Source organism: Aspergillus foveolatus (genome assembly GCF_047715535.1).
Source record: "Aspergillus foveolatus strain CBS 279.81 unplaced genomic scaffold BDW70scaffold_93, whole genome shotgun sequence".
Lineage (NCBI taxonomy): Eukaryota > Fungi > Ascomycota > Eurotiomycetes > Eurotiales > Aspergillaceae > Aspergillus > Aspergillus foveolatus.
In genome coordinates this window covers 27,256-44,174 of record NW_027396157.1, presented here as the reverse complement: position 1 = coordinate 44,174, position 16,919 = coordinate 27,256, and the positions used below count along the sequence as shown (strand labels likewise).

General features: G+C 50.1%; 5 protein-coding genes and 2 non-coding genes across 7 annotated transcripts; 2 read left to right on the top strand and 5 right to left on the bottom strand.

The window, feature by feature from the left end:
* Nucleotides 1-300: 300 nt before the first annotated feature.
* Nucleotides 301-392, bottom strand: BDW70DRAFT_t168. The gene has a single exon. It is a non-coding gene; the product is annotated as a tRNA-Pro (tRNA).
* A 1,201-nt stretch (nt 393-1,593) lies between these two features.
* BDW70DRAFT_t169 lies at nt 1,594-1,685 on the top strand. Its single transcript has one exon. It is a non-coding gene; the product is annotated as a tRNA-Pro (tRNA).
* Nucleotides 1,686-1,756: 71 nt separating this feature from the next.
* On the bottom strand, nt 1,757-5,776 carry BDW70DRAFT_124352 (uncharacterized protein). The gene is made up of 2 exons (XM_073734837.1): nt 5,709-5,776; nt 1,757-5,658 (listed from the first exon to the last, which is right to left on the bottom strand). Exons 1-2 carry the CDS (start codon nt 5,762-5,764, stop codon nt 2,073-2,075), a joined length of 3,642 nt encoding a protein of 1,213 aa, XP_073591620.1. The 5' UTR covers nt 5,765-5,776; the 3' UTR covers nt 1,757-2,072.
* Nucleotides 5,777-5,999: 223 nt separating this feature from the next.
* BDW70DRAFT_144345 (uncharacterized protein) lies at nt 6,000-8,313 on the bottom strand. Its single transcript, XM_073738237.1, has 2 exons — nt 8,161-8,313; nt 6,000-8,091 (listed from the first exon to the last, which is right to left on the bottom strand). Exons 1-2 carry the CDS (start codon nt 8,209-8,211, stop codon nt 6,361-6,363), a joined length of 1,782 nt encoding a protein of 593 aa, XP_073591619.1. The 5' UTR covers nt 8,212-8,313; the 3' UTR covers nt 6,000-6,360.
* Nucleotides 8,314-8,816: 503 nt separating this feature from the next.
* On the bottom strand, nt 8,817-10,818 carry BDW70DRAFT_144344 (TauD/TfdA dioxygenase family protein). Its single transcript, XM_073738236.1, has 4 exons — nt 10,557-10,818; nt 9,745-10,503; nt 9,156-9,697; nt 8,817-9,108 (listed from the first exon to the last, which is right to left on the bottom strand). The coding sequence occupies exons 2-4, from the start codon at nt 10,186-10,188 to the stop codon at nt 8,943-8,945; spliced, it is 1,152 nt and encodes a 383-aa protein (XP_073591618.1). The 5' UTR covers nt 10,189-10,503; nt 10,557-10,818; the 3' UTR covers nt 8,817-8,942.
* Nucleotides 10,728-14,909, top strand: BDW70DRAFT_153885 (major facilitator superfamily domain-containing protein; the record flags this gene model as incomplete). Its single annotated transcript, XM_073739729.1, has 15 exons — nt 10,728-10,858; nt 10,903-11,019; nt 11,064-11,331; nt 11,378-11,524; nt 11,570-12,401; nt 12,895-13,023; nt 13,094-13,151; nt 13,225-13,363; nt 13,424-13,502; nt 13,570-13,756; nt 13,825-13,930; nt 13,982-14,106; nt 14,158-14,303; nt 14,359-14,761; nt 14,825-14,909. 15 exons carry the CDS (start codon nt 10,728-10,730, stop codon nt 14,907-14,909), a joined length of 2,952 nt encoding a protein of 983 aa, XP_073591617.1.
* A 155-nt stretch (nt 14,910-15,064) lies between these two features.
* Nucleotides 15,065-16,424, bottom strand: BDW70DRAFT_153884 (TauD/TfdA dioxygenase family protein; the record flags this gene model as incomplete). The annotated part of the gene is made up of 5 exons (XM_073739728.1): nt 15,065-15,262; nt 15,337-15,438; nt 15,504-15,875; nt 15,952-16,296; nt 16,350-16,424. The coding sequence occupies 5 exons, from the start codon at nt 16,422-16,424 to the stop codon at nt 15,065-15,067; spliced, it is 1,092 nt and encodes a 363-aa protein (XP_073591616.1).
* Between the last annotated feature and the right edge of the window lie 495 nt (nt 16,425-16,919).

Below are 16,919 nucleotides of genomic sequence, written 5' to 3'. Positions count from 1 at the left end.
GCAGAATAATACAGGCACCCCCCTTCAAAGACACTAACTGTCCTAAAGCCATGCGCTCACCGAACCAAGGTTAGAGCCTTGACCATAGAAGCCCTTGACACATTTCTCCCAGTCCGGCATAGATCTATGGTCGTCGATATAAATAAGGATGGTATAACTACGCTGCTGTACGTCAGTTTATGCAGATGCAACCGTCGCCTTGCTTAATCATGCTGATAAACCTGTCGATCGGGCCTCATGATTCATAGCAAGTGGCCTGAATAAGGACATACAATGATAGGACAAAAAACAAAAAAGAACGGCTCCATCCGCGGATCGAACGCGGGACCTCTCGCATATAAGAGCTGTAGGGTGAACCCTAAGCGAGAATCATACCACTAGACCAACGGAGCTTCTTGATGTAAGCCTTTTACTCATTCAATATATACCAAATTATAAAAGTCAAAAAAAAGAATCTGTACAGGTTCCGGAAGTGTTCACCCATCGTGCGTGATTCTCGAAGATTTGCTTGAGAAGGTGGGCATTATAAAGGCTTTATATAACCACTAGTCTATATTACTCAGCTCCCAGTATCTTTAAGGTGCTGCTGTGGGGTCCATAAGCGGCAGAAGGCATGGATGTTCAAGGTTAAAACTTCTATACACCGCTTGGCTACCCTGCTAGCGAGGTCGAGATAACTCGTAAATCCTTTCAGCTAACTCTAAGTCGCCCATACCTCCTTTGGTTAGCGCATTCAAAGAAAGGATAGCCGACTTAAGAGTTAGCTTCCGCCCGACTTTTTCTTTCCTTGTCCTTACATTTCATTACCACAGCATGATCCTACCTCCAGGTACATAACTAGTTGAAATCCTCTTCAAATCTTTCCAAGCACTAGAAACTCAAGCCTCATACTACTAATAAATAGCGTTGTAAATCTAGCCAGCGACTAGTCTAAGACTATTCTCTCCAAGTTTGAAAATCGAGGTAAGATTGCGGAAAGATCCATATCTGACAAGTGGTAGCATATTTTAGCTAACTCGAAGTCGGCCTTACCAACCTCGGCCTAGCGTGCCAAGAGTGATTTAGCCAACTTAGAGTTACAACATTTACCACGTCGCTTGTATTCCTTGCTAAGTTTTTACGAATCAGTCGCTCTGCCTTGAAGATCGCCTGTGACGTGGTAGATGTTGTGAGGTAACTCTAAGTTGGCTAAACCACTTGCGATAACACTAGCCCAAAGTAGTAAGGTTGACTTCGAGTTTGCTCCGAGGATTTACGGAGTTATCGGCGACCACTGGCGTGAGGGCTCTCGAACCCTTCCTTCATATAGCTGGTAAGTATTGGCAGAGGCGGAGGTGCAATACTGGGTGGGTGTAGACCTTCTCTAGTCCTCGGAATATATTTCTTGTCCTACGGGTACTGACTCGGTTACTGTATCCACCATCCAGCCCTCAGATGGGACATTAAATAGAAACCTATCTTAGCACAAACATTTGCCAGCTGGCTACACTACTTCACCGTTTTTAACGCCAAATTTCTTCTCGGCGGGTGGGACCATGCTTACAATATTGTTGTCATTCATAATGTCAATATTTTAGATCTCAGAACAACTGTGCCCTGTTGGTCTAGTGGTATGATTCTCGCTTAGGGTTCACCCTACAGCTCTTGTATGCGAGAGGTCCCGCGTTCGATCCGCGGATAGGGCCGTTAAATTTTTTTCCTCATTCTTCCATATATCGAGTCTATGCCTAGGTTTGCTACTTTGGCATGCGGACGGGGCCTTTCTTGCGGACCCAGGGTGTTGGTCCCCCCGCCGAGCGTGCTTGTATACGGTGCAGTTTGTAGAAAACACGTATTCCTGAAGCCTTCTTGTTCTAGTGGAACCATTCAGAGAAGGGTTTTCCGCTGCTGGGGCTTTGAGTTACACGCAACACCGAAATTTTATTGTAGACTTCAAAGACAACGTCTATCTTGTGGAAAACATCAATATATGAGGACATGGAGAAAACACGCAGGGTATGGAGAAACACAATACACATTATCGTAAGTCATGGCCGCCAGGAATGCGGGGCAATAAACAAGTCTATTTAGTATCACAAATTTTCCAGCAGGGTCCGTATCTTTGCTCGACTGATAGGCTTCGTGAGGAAGACGTTGATTCCAGAAGCAAACGCCTCATGTTGCGCATCCTTGCTGTCCAGCCCAGTCAATGCCACAATCGTAGTGGGATGCCACGGTGGCGTCAACTCCGGATGAGCGTCAAAGTACTTGCGTTCAAACTGTCGAATTCTCTGACTTGCCTCGAATCCATTCATGACCGGCATTGAGATGTCAATGATGACCAGCGCGAATTTGCCGGGTTGTTCTTGGAACTTTTCAAACGCTTCAAGGCCGTTTTGGGCTGTCGTGCTGCTCCAGCCTTCTTTCTTCGTGTATGCAACGAGAATATCCAAGTTAATGGGGTTGTCTTCAACGAGGAGGACCGAAGGAGGGTCATTTTCTGCGTTCACTTCAGGAACCTTTGCTTCGGGCACGGTCCCCGGTTCATCCGCGAGAGAAGTATTGTCGTTGATCGGCCTTCTGGAGTGCTGCTCATCACTTTCTTCTTCAGCGAGTCGTTTGCTGACCTTCATTCTCTCATCAGGGGCATCTCTCGGCCCAATATCGAGGGGTAGGTGGGAGGACTCGGGCAACTCGACCCATCGCGTTTCTTCGTGTTGGTCTGGCTCTTGGCCCTCCATGCGCTTCAAACACAGCTCCATTGATTTAGCCAGTTTACGGGGGCCGCAGGGCTGGCTAATAAACTCGACAATGGGTTTTGGATTGTGGCTCATTGATGTTGATCTTGCGTACAGCTTGTGGGCTGCTTCAGGGCATTGGCAAATAACGATCAACGGAGAAACCTTGCTCGGTACGGCAAGGTCGAGAACTTGGTTTCCTTCGGCGTCTGGATCGTCGAGGTCCGTGTGCACCATGAGATAGAAGTCACAGGCAGCAGGTGGATCGTCATTTAAATTGGTTCTCTTGACGGTGAGATGAAACCAGTCTTCGCAGAGGCGGGTTAAAGAGTTAGAGAGGGTAGAATCTCGTTCCGACGCGAGAGACGAGCCGAATCCGACTAGACCAAGGGTCTTACCCTGGGCCTTCTTCCGTATCGAACGGTATGCCGCAGTCGTTGAAGATTCATCAGAGTTATCCGAGACGGGAGACATCGGCACTTGGATGGTTACCTCGGTGCCTTTGTCTTTCTCCGAACTAAGCTCGATTGTTCCATGGAGGGAGGCGACTGCCTTTCTCACAATACTTAGTCCTAGCCCACTTCCAGGGGCAAGGGCATCTTCCTGCGAGAAAGGAACGAAGAGGCCGTCTCGGAGAAAAGTCGCCCCAATGCCCCGACCAGTATCTTTGACAGTTAGTGTAACGGTATATTTGGCGTTGGCATCAGACTGCGAGGAGTCATTGCTTTCTCGTCCGGGTGTTTCTGCTTCCGCTACCTTCAGCCCAATGTAAATGAAACCCTGCTGCGTATACTTCAGTGCGTTACTGAAAACATTGAGCATGATACGTCGCCAGCACCCAGCCTGTGTGTAGAAACGCCATTCGTCGGATTCTTGGATATCGAATATGATAGTTACTTGCTTTGCCGAAACGACAGCCGTTTTCGGACTACCACCGTTCCTTCTTGCGTGATGATAGAAAGTATGACCGGCAAATATACTTTCGACCACTTCTTCTAGGACCGCATCTAGCTGAACATCCGTATTGACATTTTCGCTGCTATTTGGGGCGTTACGCTCAAGAGTGTCGCGATTTTGACTTGACGTCTCAGATTTCTTGGCATGTTTATGCTTCGAGTCTCGGTCTTTCCTGAATTTATCAATATAGGTAAAGTCCAGCAGATGATTGATAGTATCAAGCAAGGTCCGGCCGCAGGCCTCCAAGGTGTGTACCATTCCATACTGGAGAGCATTCAAGGCAGTATCGCTGAGGAGGTCTGCGGTACCCAGAATTCCATGCAGAGGGCTTCTCAGCTCGTGAGAGATATTGCTGACCAGGTTTGTCTTTGCTCTGTCGGCCATCTCGATATCAAGTTTGTGGACTGCGGCCATAATACTATTAGCAAAAGCACGCAGGTATGCCAGCTCCGTCTCCACTGCAAAGACACGCTGCGGTTTATTAGTCCAGACAAGCAAGCCTGAAAGCCATCTCGACTTGTGCGAATCCCACAGGGGCAGAAATATGAGGTTTCGGGGGCCGTGAAGAACTCGGTGCAGATCGTTGGCGTCTTGCTTGTGGCTCCGCTTCCGCCTCCCAGAGTCCTTTGTGGATACATTCGAGCTGTCAGTAGAGACATTGCTGCCGCTCTCGTCGGATAATGACCCGTCATCATTGTAGTTGAATATCTTCCCGCGAGGATACCGGTTCATCATGGCTTTCAGCAGAAACTCACGCAACGCATAATCATTGTCCCCCGTAGCTTTGGATCCGGACCTGGAATCCTCGTTTATGGTGGAAAAGACGGAAGTGGAACTACCTAGAATGCGACATATCGTTGCGCCCTCTTCGAGACCGGAATCGGGGCTTTCCTCACTGCTGGTAGTAGTCTCACTTTCTGACCGCGCTTCACGATCCTCGCAGTACTCGTATCCCACAAGGCCACCGAAAGATTCAACTCTAGCATCAAAGAAGACAACGCCTTCCACCGCAATGGACTCTCGGATCAAATTTGCTGCTCGGGAAAATATCTCCTGCAAGGCGCCTTGAATGCCGTCATCGTCGGGTAGATTATCCCCGGAAGGTTCGCTTCGGAAGATGGCCCGCCTTTGCAAATGTGATTTCTGCCTCTTGTGTGTGCCAGGTCGTGTGTCCGGTTCGTCATCGTCGGCACCAGGTGAAGAATCTTTTCGAGCTGGACGATAAGGAAGTTGTCTTCGGGTATTGTCTCGCGCTTCCTGCAGATCTTGCTGTCGTTTATCCAACAAGCCTTCAACAGTCTCGTCGCCGTGTCTACCTCGCGCAGCATCTTGTTTGTTCGACTCAAGCCATGAATCTCGGAGCGTAGATTTGCCCTCCACAAAGCTACCCAGACCGGTGATCATCTTTCGTGCTTGAGTATTCTCATGCTCGAGATGCATCATGTCTAAATATCTCATTATCGTCGCTGCCATGTCTTTCATGAAGTTTATTGTCGATTCATCTACTCCTGACGGCCTGGGCTGCGAGTCTAAGACGCCATATGACCCTATCACCTGCCCTCTCGGACTAATTATTGGCACCCCAGCATAGAACCGGGCGGCATATAGTTGCTTGGGCACCGCGTATCGCTCCTTATTTTCACCCTGCAGGTCCGAAATTATCAAGGCCCCATGATGAACAGTCGTATTATCCGGGAGATTGTAAGATGCGTTTGTCATTTCCGTGCAGATGCTATTCTCTTTGGGTATGACACAACATCCTAGCTGTAGTTTGTCGTCAGGCGAGCCTGTAGCTTCGGCCAGAATATACTCGTTCGTAGGGCCGAAAAGTGAGATGATTGCCCGCTGGGCACCAAGTCTCATGGCACCCAGCTGGGCAAACGAGGTCAAGGCATGGTCTTGCGATGATGCTGGCGCGAACGTTTTCCGGCTAGAGTCGTCGAAGGGAGCATATGGGTAAGAGCTATGATCACGTGGTAGGTACCTTGCACAGGTCGGTTAGCAGGAACCGAACGGCCGCGAGGTCAAGCCAACCTATAGAATTCGCGCTCTTTTGCTAGATTGAACGGATATCTGTCTGGATCCATCATAAGGCATTGTATTGCCAGTTCGTTCGGAAACAGCACTCTCTGAGGGTGTTAGGCTCTACTGTATTTTATAGCGAGCGTAAATTTCAGAACAATGATATCATCCTATTCCCGCCTACGTCATTCCACAGCTACTACCCTATGGACCTGCATTAGCCCTCCCTGGATCGATCCAGACCATGGGCTGGTGTGCAAATACCGCGCTTGAACGCCGCTGATGAAACGGCCCGCTGGTCATGTCCGATTTGCGGGCCATCAGGACCTCTCGGTGCCGGGCTTTCGCAGTGTACTCAGAGTAGATCAAACAGAGTTCATTTGTACCATATCAACAAGTGCAATTTTATACACTGACAAGTCCACAACTAAGCACACATGGAAAGAGAAGCATAAAGAAACGCCATTCATATCCCGCCGATCCAAGCGCCCGAGAATCAACCAGAACGGAAACCGCAGGCACCAACATACCGCCAAATAACATGTACATGAAACAGTCTGGACAGAGCTGAACTGTACGATATAAACCTATCTGAATAAAGAAGAAACTTATCAACCGTATGCTAATATTGAAAAGCTCGTAGATGTAATCATTATGTGAGGGCTTAGGACCGATTCTTCGGCTGGGCCAGCATGTTCAAGCGACTCATGCTGAGCGCACGGCTCCTGGAACGCGCACTTGCGGGCGTTCCCTTGCGGATGGCGCCAGAGCCAAGACGGGAAGGAGTCTGCGAACGGGATTTGAGCGGGCTTGACGCCTGGGTTTTGGAAGGCTGAGACGTGTTGATTTTGACCCGCTTCACGCTCCGTTCTGGGCTATGGTCGGCGGGAGGGACATTTTCGCGGTCGGGCTCATCCTCAGCCGCCCGGTGTCTCTTTTTGTGGCTGAGACCATGAGGCATTCCCGGAACTTCAGGCAAAGTGGCCTCAACAGGGACATCCGAGGGGCGAACAGAACGGATAGTAGCTGACTTTTGCGCGTTGCGGTCCGGAGTCAAGACAGGAAGGGTAGGATAGACGACGTCAGATGTCGAAGGGTAAGTAATTGTGGCCGGTTTCTTGAAGGGCGATGGTGAAATAACTTCCTCAGCAATTTGAGTCTTGGTACAAGGTGTGAACTCGACTCGCTTTTTGGGGGAAGGGGTAGGCGCCGCTGCCGGGGAGCTTTCACGGGACGGTTGAAGCAAAAGGTCGGGCGTAAAGTCTGGAGCTGCTCGGTGCGTCCCAGCGGCAATCTTAGAGGGGTCCTTGGAGAATAAAGGCTGATGGGGCCGTAGGATTGATTTGAGACTGCTCAGTGTGGGAATGTTGCTCTTAAAGCGCGGGTTGAATTCGGTGCGCGGGGTACTTGGTGCCTCGGCAGGTTTGGAAAGAGGAGAGCGTACGAGGGAGGGAATCATGCTGGTGCGAGGGGGTTTCAGGCTGACAGATTGACGAGCAAGGGAGGCGCGTGTTGGTGTCAGCAATGAGCTGCGAATACTGGACCTGGGCCGCGCAATCGCTGACTTGGGTAGGCGGCTTTGAGGTGTGACTGCAGCTTTATCCTGCTTGGTGCGTTTCGCAGACGGCGTAGAAGGAGCTGAGGTCTTAAGCGTAGTAGTCGCAGGCGACCTTTGGCTCTCAGGCTCGTCCAGGCGGGCTTTCGAACTGGTCCTCTTAAGTGTCTTTTGAACAGGCTGGAACCGCCCTGGCGTAGCTCGGAACGCGGAGGCATGGCCAGCAATGGAATCCATTTTCTTAAATTCGGCCATATGAACGTCCGAAAACCGACCGGCCTTTCCTTTCGGCTTGGCGATCTTGCGTTCAGTTATTTGTGGCGCGTCACCGGTGGCATTAGCCTTCTCATTGACCATATTGGCCTTGATCCGAGCCACGTCCTCACGTACGCTCTCCATGAGCTTCTTCGCCTCGTCGCTAAGCTCCGTGTCCTGGCAAGAGAACTTGAATTCGAACGCTGGGGTGCCGTAGAATGTCGACGCAGGAGAGGCATTTGTTTTGCTGGGTGTGCTCTGCGCGGGGTCATCCTTCACCACGTTGCCTTGGGCGTCCTTCTTGATCGGATTGAAGCCAAGAATCAAGCCCGAGTCCGCCTGTTTAGTAGTGCTTTGGTGTGCCTTGCTGGGATGCATCTCGAAGTGGGTAGGACGCGTAAGAGAAGTGACTGGTGTTTTGGCCGGCGATTTCTTCGACTTTCCTTTAGGTGTGTGTGCGACTTTTGCCGGTGTGGACTGGGGTTTAGGAGACTCAACAGGCTCTTCGCGCTCCATTACAGCATCCAACTTATTTTCGGATTTATCGTTGTTCGCGTTGCTTTGATTCAACTCCGTGGGAGTATCCTGCCCAAAGAGCGAGGGTCAGTGACTTCAATAAGCAAGGGCGTCAGGAGCGTCAGAAGGAATGAATACCTGGGCGGGCGACTGGCGGCTCCTGAGACGAGCCGAGCGGCGGACCGCCATTATGAGAAAATACTGCAATAATAGGCTAAACAATCGAAATGAGCAGATTTGAGGGGGTTTTGAGGGGTTTGAGCACGAGTATTGCGATTGGATTGTGGTGTGAGTGGTGTTGAGTGTGAGTTGTTGAGACGAACTAACGGTGTAAATAAAATGTCGAAAGTGGTAGGCGGTGAGCTGACGTCATGGTCCACGCTTGTTTACATCATGCCCTTTCAGACGCGTCTTCCCTTCATGTATACTCGCGGTACAGCGTCTTGTTTTTTTTTTATCGTTGGTTAAATAAAACAGTGATCTTAATCTGCCAGTATATGAGGACCTGCTAGAGTGCGAATTCCCCACCCGGTTACCGGTTGAACGAGTGGAAACTCGGTCCGTGCTATTCGATAGCTACTACGAACGTTTAGCTACTCTCCAGGTATCTATACCTTACCCAAAAGATGTGGTCCTAGTCACTGCTTTGATATAAAATACTAAACAAAGGGTTCTATTACTTGCCTGTCGTTGTAGGCTTATTCAAGATATTTAATATCGCTTCTCAATACATATTTACTAGGAATACGATTTGCCGTCGAGATGATGCACAACCCAGACAAGGGGCGCCACCACCAGCGTTGCGGGATCGAACTTTTATGGCTCGATGATAAATTATGGTCGTTCAAAGGTCCTTGAATTGGAATGTATGCCACGAAATGGATAGGATGATTCGACTAGCTTCGACTACTGCTCAAGCTTTAATCGCTCCAGCTCCTCAATTTCCTCCTTCCCCAGCAGACCCAACGCCTCTCTGCGGCTCTTAGCATTGGGGTCGAAAAACGGCTTCTCGCTAGCGCAGTAACCCGCGCGCCATGTCGTGGCTCAGAACCTTCATAATCCCAGCTGGCGTTGTGGATAGTGATCCTAGGAAGTCAACAATGCCCGTGAAGGTGGAGCAAGCCAAAACATACCGATTATCCCATAGCGCACTACTACGAGGACTCCACTTGAACCTCACCTGGATATCAACATTCTTTTCATACACATCATATAAATACCCCAGAATTAGGTCGCTTTCAGCCTTGTCGAGCCCAACGATGCGAACCGTCATGGCTCGATTAACCCACAGTGCCTTCCAACCCGTTGCCGGATGGACGCGCACAAGTGGATGTTCGCGCTCAACATACTTAGGCCCAGCTTCAGGGTCATTACGGTCAAGGTACGGATGAGCGGAGCGGTAAATGGCTGTCCGGCCGTCGATGATCTTGCGGAACGCCGGGGAGAGCTTCTCGTAAGCGGCGTATCCGCTGACCCAAAGGGTATCACCACCTATGGATGGAACAGTATCATTATGAAGGTGGGTCACGCCGGCTGGCTGCCGCTCATGGACGAGATCTGTGTGCCATTGAGAGGCGCCCCCCGGACGACGAAAACTGGCTGGTATTTCAGTTGCCTGCAGAGCGGGCCACATGACCGTCACGCCGGGAACGCCGGGGACTTGAGCGGCTTGAGGCTGTTGTAGTCAGTAACTTCTTTGGTATTTCGTAATGGGAATGGTACATGAACTTCAATCTCGCCATACCACTCGCCGAGTTTCTTCTGCTCCTGCGGTGAGATGTCCTGATCGCGGAAGAACACGACGCTGCGCTCAGCAATCAGCAGGCCCAGCTCATCTTTCTGCTGGTCAGTCAAGTCTTTCAGCTGCAACCCTACGATCTCGGTCCCGATGTGTTTTGTCAAGTGGATCACTCCCTTCGCAGCGGAAAGGAGGGCCTTCTTCTGCGGATCGGCACGAGTACCGGGATCGATGTGTTCGCGGTCATAGTCGCGGATCCGGTAAACATCGTCTAGGTAGAGAGGACGAGAAGGACGATAGGGATATCCATTCGAGAGGTCAACTTTGCCCTTTTCGAGTCTCTCGCGGGCCGTGGCCGGAAGACCGAGGGTGTCCTTTCGGGGCTCGGCAATATCAATGATGCTCGGGTCGATTGGGGCTGGGGCCATTTTAACGATCTTTGCTTGGTGCAAGTATGATATCACTATCGTTGTTCGATCGTATCAACACATTTCAAAGTGGATCGGGAGAGCAGCGAACTTATCTGTTCAGGGATGGATGTTCGTGATGTGCATACCCAATCTTGAAAGGACGCTATCGCACCATCGTTGCATATCATTGCGCATCGCCACGAGCTTGTCTCTAGATGGTCCGATCCCCTCTTCTCCTCTTTGTTTTTCTGATTCTGTCCATTCATTTGTCAGTTGTTGGAGATACTCCAATTCCGTCTTGCAGGGATACTATCACGCATCGTTCTCGGATTTCTAATCGCCTACTCAGCGACGAAAGATTTCACACAAGAGCCATACCATCATACGAGACATAGATCAAAGCCAGATAGACTGCACTTATGACACCATCTTAAAGCCGATAGCGTTACCCTGCTTCAAGTCTCCGACAGATCACGCACGAATTCCACTTGATATAACGCAGGTGCAGGCTCGGCTCATGCTGACCATTGCTGCGGAGAGCAAGAGCAGACGACATGATGAGCCCGCGAATTCGACGAGTTGCAGTCGTTGGAGCTGGGATTAGTGGTGTTGTGTCAGCGGCACACTTAATGCAGGCTGGATTGGATGTGACTGTTTATGAAAGGTCTCATGCGGCTGGAGGCGTTTGGTATGTCGACTCATATATATCATTTCAGTAACCTAATGTTGCAGGTTGTATGATGAGCGCGTGGCACCGGAACCATCGTATGCTTCTTTGAAACCGCTCGAGTCGGAAAAATATTTTGATAAGAATGAGCACAATATCGCCCTCACCCATGCGCCGCCCGGGTATGTCTCTTCACTCGAATAATAGTTTTGTGCTGATGTGGTAGGCCATGCTATGACGGACTCAAGAACAATGTGTCGACACCGTTGATGCGCGTCAAGCTTAATGCTTGGCCAGAGGGGACACCCGACTTCGTCAGTCATTCCGTGATGAAGGAATATATACAAGATACATCGCGGAAAACTGGTGTCGATAATATTACCATCTACGGCGCACGCGTTAAGAACCTCACCAAGCAGGGCGATTCATGGCAGGTTACCTGGTCTAGGTTGGAGCAACAGGATGACGAACTCAAAGAACAGGAGCGTAAAACTGTGGGTGCCGTCCTGAATTGATTGAACAACTCTGACCCCTTCTTAGACATTCGACGCAGTAATAGTCGCGTCTGGCCATTATCATACCCCTCGAATTCCAGAGACGCCTGGTCTTGCGGAAGCAAAAGCGCGCTGGCCAGATCGCATATATCACTCCAAAAGATACCGAAAGCCGGAGGGCTACGAGAAGAAGGTACATTTGCCCGAGTCGGTAGTTAAAGCAACTGCTAATTAGTAGAACGTTCTTCTCATCGGCGGCGCAGTCTCGGCCATTGACATCGCCCGTGAAATATGCCCGCAAGCGGATACTATCTACCAGAGCACGCGGAATGGAGAATTTGATATTTCAGACAGCATTCTTCCAGAAAATGGCGTCCGTATTAGCGAAGTAACGCGGTACGAAATTATCAATGAAAGTCAAGTCGCCGACGGCAAGCTTCCGTTGAAAGTACACTTGAAATCCGGCCAGGAGCTCTGCGGACTGGACCAGGTGATCATCTGCACGGGATACCAGTTTACCCTCCCCTTCCTGGCCGATTACCACAACGACAGACTCTCGCCAGCAGAGGCTGACGAGGCAATTCTCGTGACGGATGGGACTCAGGCGCACAACCTGCATAAGGACATCTTTTACATTCCCGACCCGACCCTTGCGTTCATCGGCGTGCCTTTCTACACAGCCACCTTTACGCTCTTCGAGTTCCAAGCGATAACCGCAGCAAATGTCTTCTCAGGTATTGCTGATCTACCCTCAAAGCAAGAGATGAGAACAGAATACAACGAGAAACTGAAAAGGAAAGGGCATGGGAAGCGATTCCATTCGCTGAAAGACTTGGAGGAGGACTACGTCAACGATCTCCTAGAATGGATAAACAGGCCGAGGGTGAGAATGGGTCTGACACCCATCGAGGGACACACGGAAAAATGGCACGAGGCGAAGGAAGCGCAGCGCGAGCGGTTGAAGGCGTTTTTTGAGACTTTAACTGCAACTAATGACCGGAGGGACAGTGGGATAGGAGGACTTCCGGTGCTACCGGCGTGCAGTGCATTCCAGGCAATAATACTCCGCAGTTAGATTATCATCAGGAATTATATATGGTAAATAGAAGGGATGAATGGTCTTATCTATGACCTCGTTTGTACAGAAATGGTGTGCTCCTTGCATGGTGTGGCTTCAGCGGGAGGGAAGGGGAAAAGTTCTTAGTTTTTCCCTCCTCACAAGCTGTCGCAGGAGCTGCCATGACTTACTCAGTAACGGCAGAACTGGGGTTGATGCACAGGTGTTATTGGATGTTCGGGATGGTGCGAGTCTTGAAGGCGATGAGCAATCTCACCTAGTTTAGGGCTTGGGATGCGCGAGTTTAGCTTGGATGAGGTGACTCCATATCCCCATCAGCAATCCTGCCTCCACACTGCATGAGCTTATCTTTTCCAGGGTATATAAACCTGGGAATTACGACAGTAACCGAGGAAGACAGCCTCGGGACTGCTTCAGAGGTCTATCCGCAATGACAATGACTCCCTCTAAGGTAGCAGACGAACGGGCAACCATAGACGCCTCAGAAACGATCATTCAAGAAACGGCCAAGCGAAGGTGGGTCAGTTACATCTGGGATACATTCGATAAGTCGCCCGAAGAGCGACGGCTTCTCACGAAGCTTGATGCTGCAATTCTTTCTTTCGCATCGTTTGGTGAGTTATTGTTTCCACGCTTGCGGTCACACTTCACCAACTGTACTCGCTAACAGCAGACCATTTCCAGGATACTTCATCAAATACCTCGACCAGATTAACATAAACAATGCTTTTGTGTCTGGGATGTACGTTCGTTACTCCCAGAGCCCTCCCCTGCTCTACACCACATGAAGAAGGACAAGGCCTGATAAAACGTAGGAAAGAAGATTTGGGCATGTACCAAAACCAGTTGAACTACATGCAAGCCGCATGGACTGTGGGCTACGTAATCGGCGAGATCCCGAGCAATATCATGCTCACAAAGATCCGGCCGCGGTATTGGCTGCCTGCGATGGAGGTAGGGCTCACTTATGCTTTTGAACACGAGGAAGAATCGCTGATCACCGTCATCGCTTAGCTCCTCTGGACAATCCTGACAATGTGTCTCTCTCGCTGTAATAAAGCATCTCAGTTCTACGTGCTGAGGTTCTTTATCGGTATGCAAAACCTCGATACTAGCCAGCAATGCTCTACCCCCAGAATGCTAATACTACGTGCCTGCAGGCCTCGCCGAGAGCACATTCTACCCCGGCATGCAGTACATCATTGGCTCATGGTATCGAAAAGACGAGCTGGCGAAAAGGTCATGTATCTTCCACACAAGCAGTGGTATCGCCAGTATGTTTTCAGGATATCTGATGGCCGGCGTGTACAACCTTGGTGGGAGGGGAGGCTTTAAGGGGTGGCAGTGGTATTTTTCCGCTTCCCATGACTTTATCGTTCTAATCCTGGAAGAGCATGCACTGACGAAGCATACAGGCTATTCATCATTGACGGCGTTATATCCCTCCCAGTTGCTCTATTGGGCTTTGTCATTTTACCGGATGTGCCGGAAATCTCTAATCCGTGGTATTTGACCAAGCAAGTATGTTTGCCCCCTTTAAAATAGAGCAAGGCGAGACTAAACAGAATAAAGGAAGTAAAACTCAGCCAGAAACGAATGGAGCTCGAAGGCCGCAAGAACAGAGGACCGTACACAAAAGCGAAACTCAAGAAGATCTTCACCTCATGGCATATCTATTTTCTTACCGGGCTGTACATGTATGATAGCCACACTGTCAAGTGCAAAGGAATGAATGCTGACGCGCGCAGAACATTCAACAACGCCAACGGCGGCCAGCCGATCTTCCAACAATACCTCAAAGCCTCGACGAACCCAGTCTACTCGGTTGGACAGATAAACTCCTACCCGACAACAACCTATGCGGTGCAAGTTTTTACAACCCTTGTCTACGCTTGTACGTCCCAATCCATCCGTCCAGCCAAGCGGAGGCTAATCTAGTGCACCTGCAGGGACGTCCGACTCCATCCTCCGGGGCGCTCGCTGGCCCCCTATCCTCGTGGGCGCAGTCTCAAACATAACATGCTACGCCTCACTAGCCGTCTGGGACATTCCTGAGGGATGGAAATGGACGTGCTACATCATGTCTGGTGCTGGGTACGGACTTAGCGGTCTGTGCATGGCATGGGCGCACGAGATCTGCAGCGATGACAACGAAGAGCGCGCTCTAGTTGTGGGCTCTATGAACGAGATGGCGTATGTCTTTCAAGCATGGCTGCCTCAGGTCGTTTGGCAGCAGATTGATGCTCCGCAATATAGGAAGGGGTTCATTACGGGGACGGTTATGAGTGTCCTCCTGATTATTTTCACGCTCTCGACACGGAGTTTGCAGACGTGGGAGAATCGAAAGAAGAGGTATGTTGCATACCCTTGCTAAATAAAACAACGAGATGTGACTAGGCTAATTATGTGATATAGAGGTGGCGCAGTCGAGTCTGAGGGGAGCGTTGGGAGTCAGACTGAAGAGAGCGTCAATGTGGTTGTTGATGCACAGGGGAAGTGATGCCCAGCAATAGTAATTAGGGCTTGAATATACGAATGCTTATCCCATTATGAGCTTGGCAACATTGTAGTCCTAGACATTGTCTATGGTCAAGCTTCTGTTTTTACGACTAGAAATATTAAGTGAATTCCTAATGAGCGAACCCTAAGTGCAATCTACCACACCGTCTCCAAACCATCAACCCCAACTGGCTTCTCTCCTAATGTGGTCAATCTAATCCCATGCCGTTGACCATCAGTTGAGGTGTCATAGTCCGAGATGGCCGTATGCGCAGTGACCCGATTATCCCACAGCGAGACAGTCCTGTCGTCCCACTTGACGCGGACTTGAATGTCTTGGGAGAGGGAGATGTGCTACATACCTTTGTATCAGCCTTCAAAGTCTCCTAGAAAAGTAACATTTGGTATAAAGTGGCAGAAGGGCCAACCTTGAATAAAAGCTGCAGGATTGCGTCCGATTCCTCATCATTCAAGCCAATAATCCTCTTCGTGAAGCCGGGGTTGACGAAGAGCGCTTTCTCGCCTGTGACCTACAACAATCGTCAGCCCCTTCCCCTCTTCTATTCCACGTGTATGGATAGGACTATAGGCATACCGGGTGGACTCTAACGACCGGATGTTCCGACTTCACCGGCTCGCGTCTTACAAACTTCCCATCAGCCCTTGCCCTCTCTGCCTGCGGGAATCCACTATGTTCAGCCCGCAGCCCCTCAAGCAATTTCTTGATCGGGTCGGACAACCGCTCATACGCCGCAACCTGGGATAGCCAGGCTGTATCACCACCTGAAGATGGTACGCTGAGCAGAGTCAACAATGTCACGCCAGGGGGCTGGTGCTCGTAGGACACGTCCGAGTGGTATCCCGTTGTGGTGAGCTTCGTCGACCGCGTCTGCAGACGATAAAGGTTGTCGGCGCCGAGATAAATGTTGTGGAACTCGATATGGTCTTTGACATGTGCACCAACGGGCTGTCATCATCCACCCCCGTTAACCATATTCGCTATGATAGGAGGTAGTGCCGAAGATAGAGAGGTGAGGGCATACGTGCACATGCAACCTTCCAAAATAACTAGCAAACTCTTTTTGCTTCTCGGGTCCAATATCCTTAAAATCTTGGTCTCGAAAGACCACGACGCCTCTCTCTGCAATAAGCAGGGCGAGTTCGTCTTTCTGAACGTCCGAGAGCTGCGAGAGCTGGAGGCCACGCACTTCGGAGCCAACACGGGGTGTTAGCTTCGTGATGGACACGCTTGGGTCTCCGGTTTGAAAGATGTGCGGCTTGGATTTGTCTGCACTTAGACCCCGGTCCTGGTGGTCGAAAGGTTCGGTGGGTGGGAAGGTTGTGGTAGTGTCGTAGACGGGGAGGTACGCGGAGTATGCATACTGCAGCTATCCTTCAGTAACGAGGTGATAGATGGATAGATCAGTAACCCAGATATTACCTCGCTGTGTGCCGTATCGTCAAAGGCCTTGACGACGGCGGGGATGGTTTCTTCTTTGGTGAGTGTAGTCGACATGGTGCAATTATCGGATATGCCAGATAGCCTTCCCAAGAACTCTGTAAACACAATATCACAGGAAGCGACCAAAGAGTTTTATATATGCTCGAATCAAGACCCCTTACCCCTCTTTTTGCATTCTTCTCCCTCATCTGTGGTGATAAGACGCTAGACTCCTCTGCATGACTTGGCAATAACGTAGTTGATTCTGTGATCGTGATCATATCTGACAACATCGACCCCAAGTCTTGCACCGTGCAGATGTTGCAATCACTCAGCACTCTTAGCACCTCCTTCATAGGGTAGTATCCTTGACTCCGCGCGGGGTGAATTCGGAGCTAGAGATAGCTAGAGATGGGTATACCCCACGCATCTCGCTGTTTGATGAGATTTCTGTAATCCTGTAATCTATGGGATCGCTGCGATTAATAGAAGCGGCTTAAAGTAGGTAGTCGCATTGCATATGAAGTTGTTACTGTAAATTTATAGAGACGTTTTGCTCAACGATCTTCG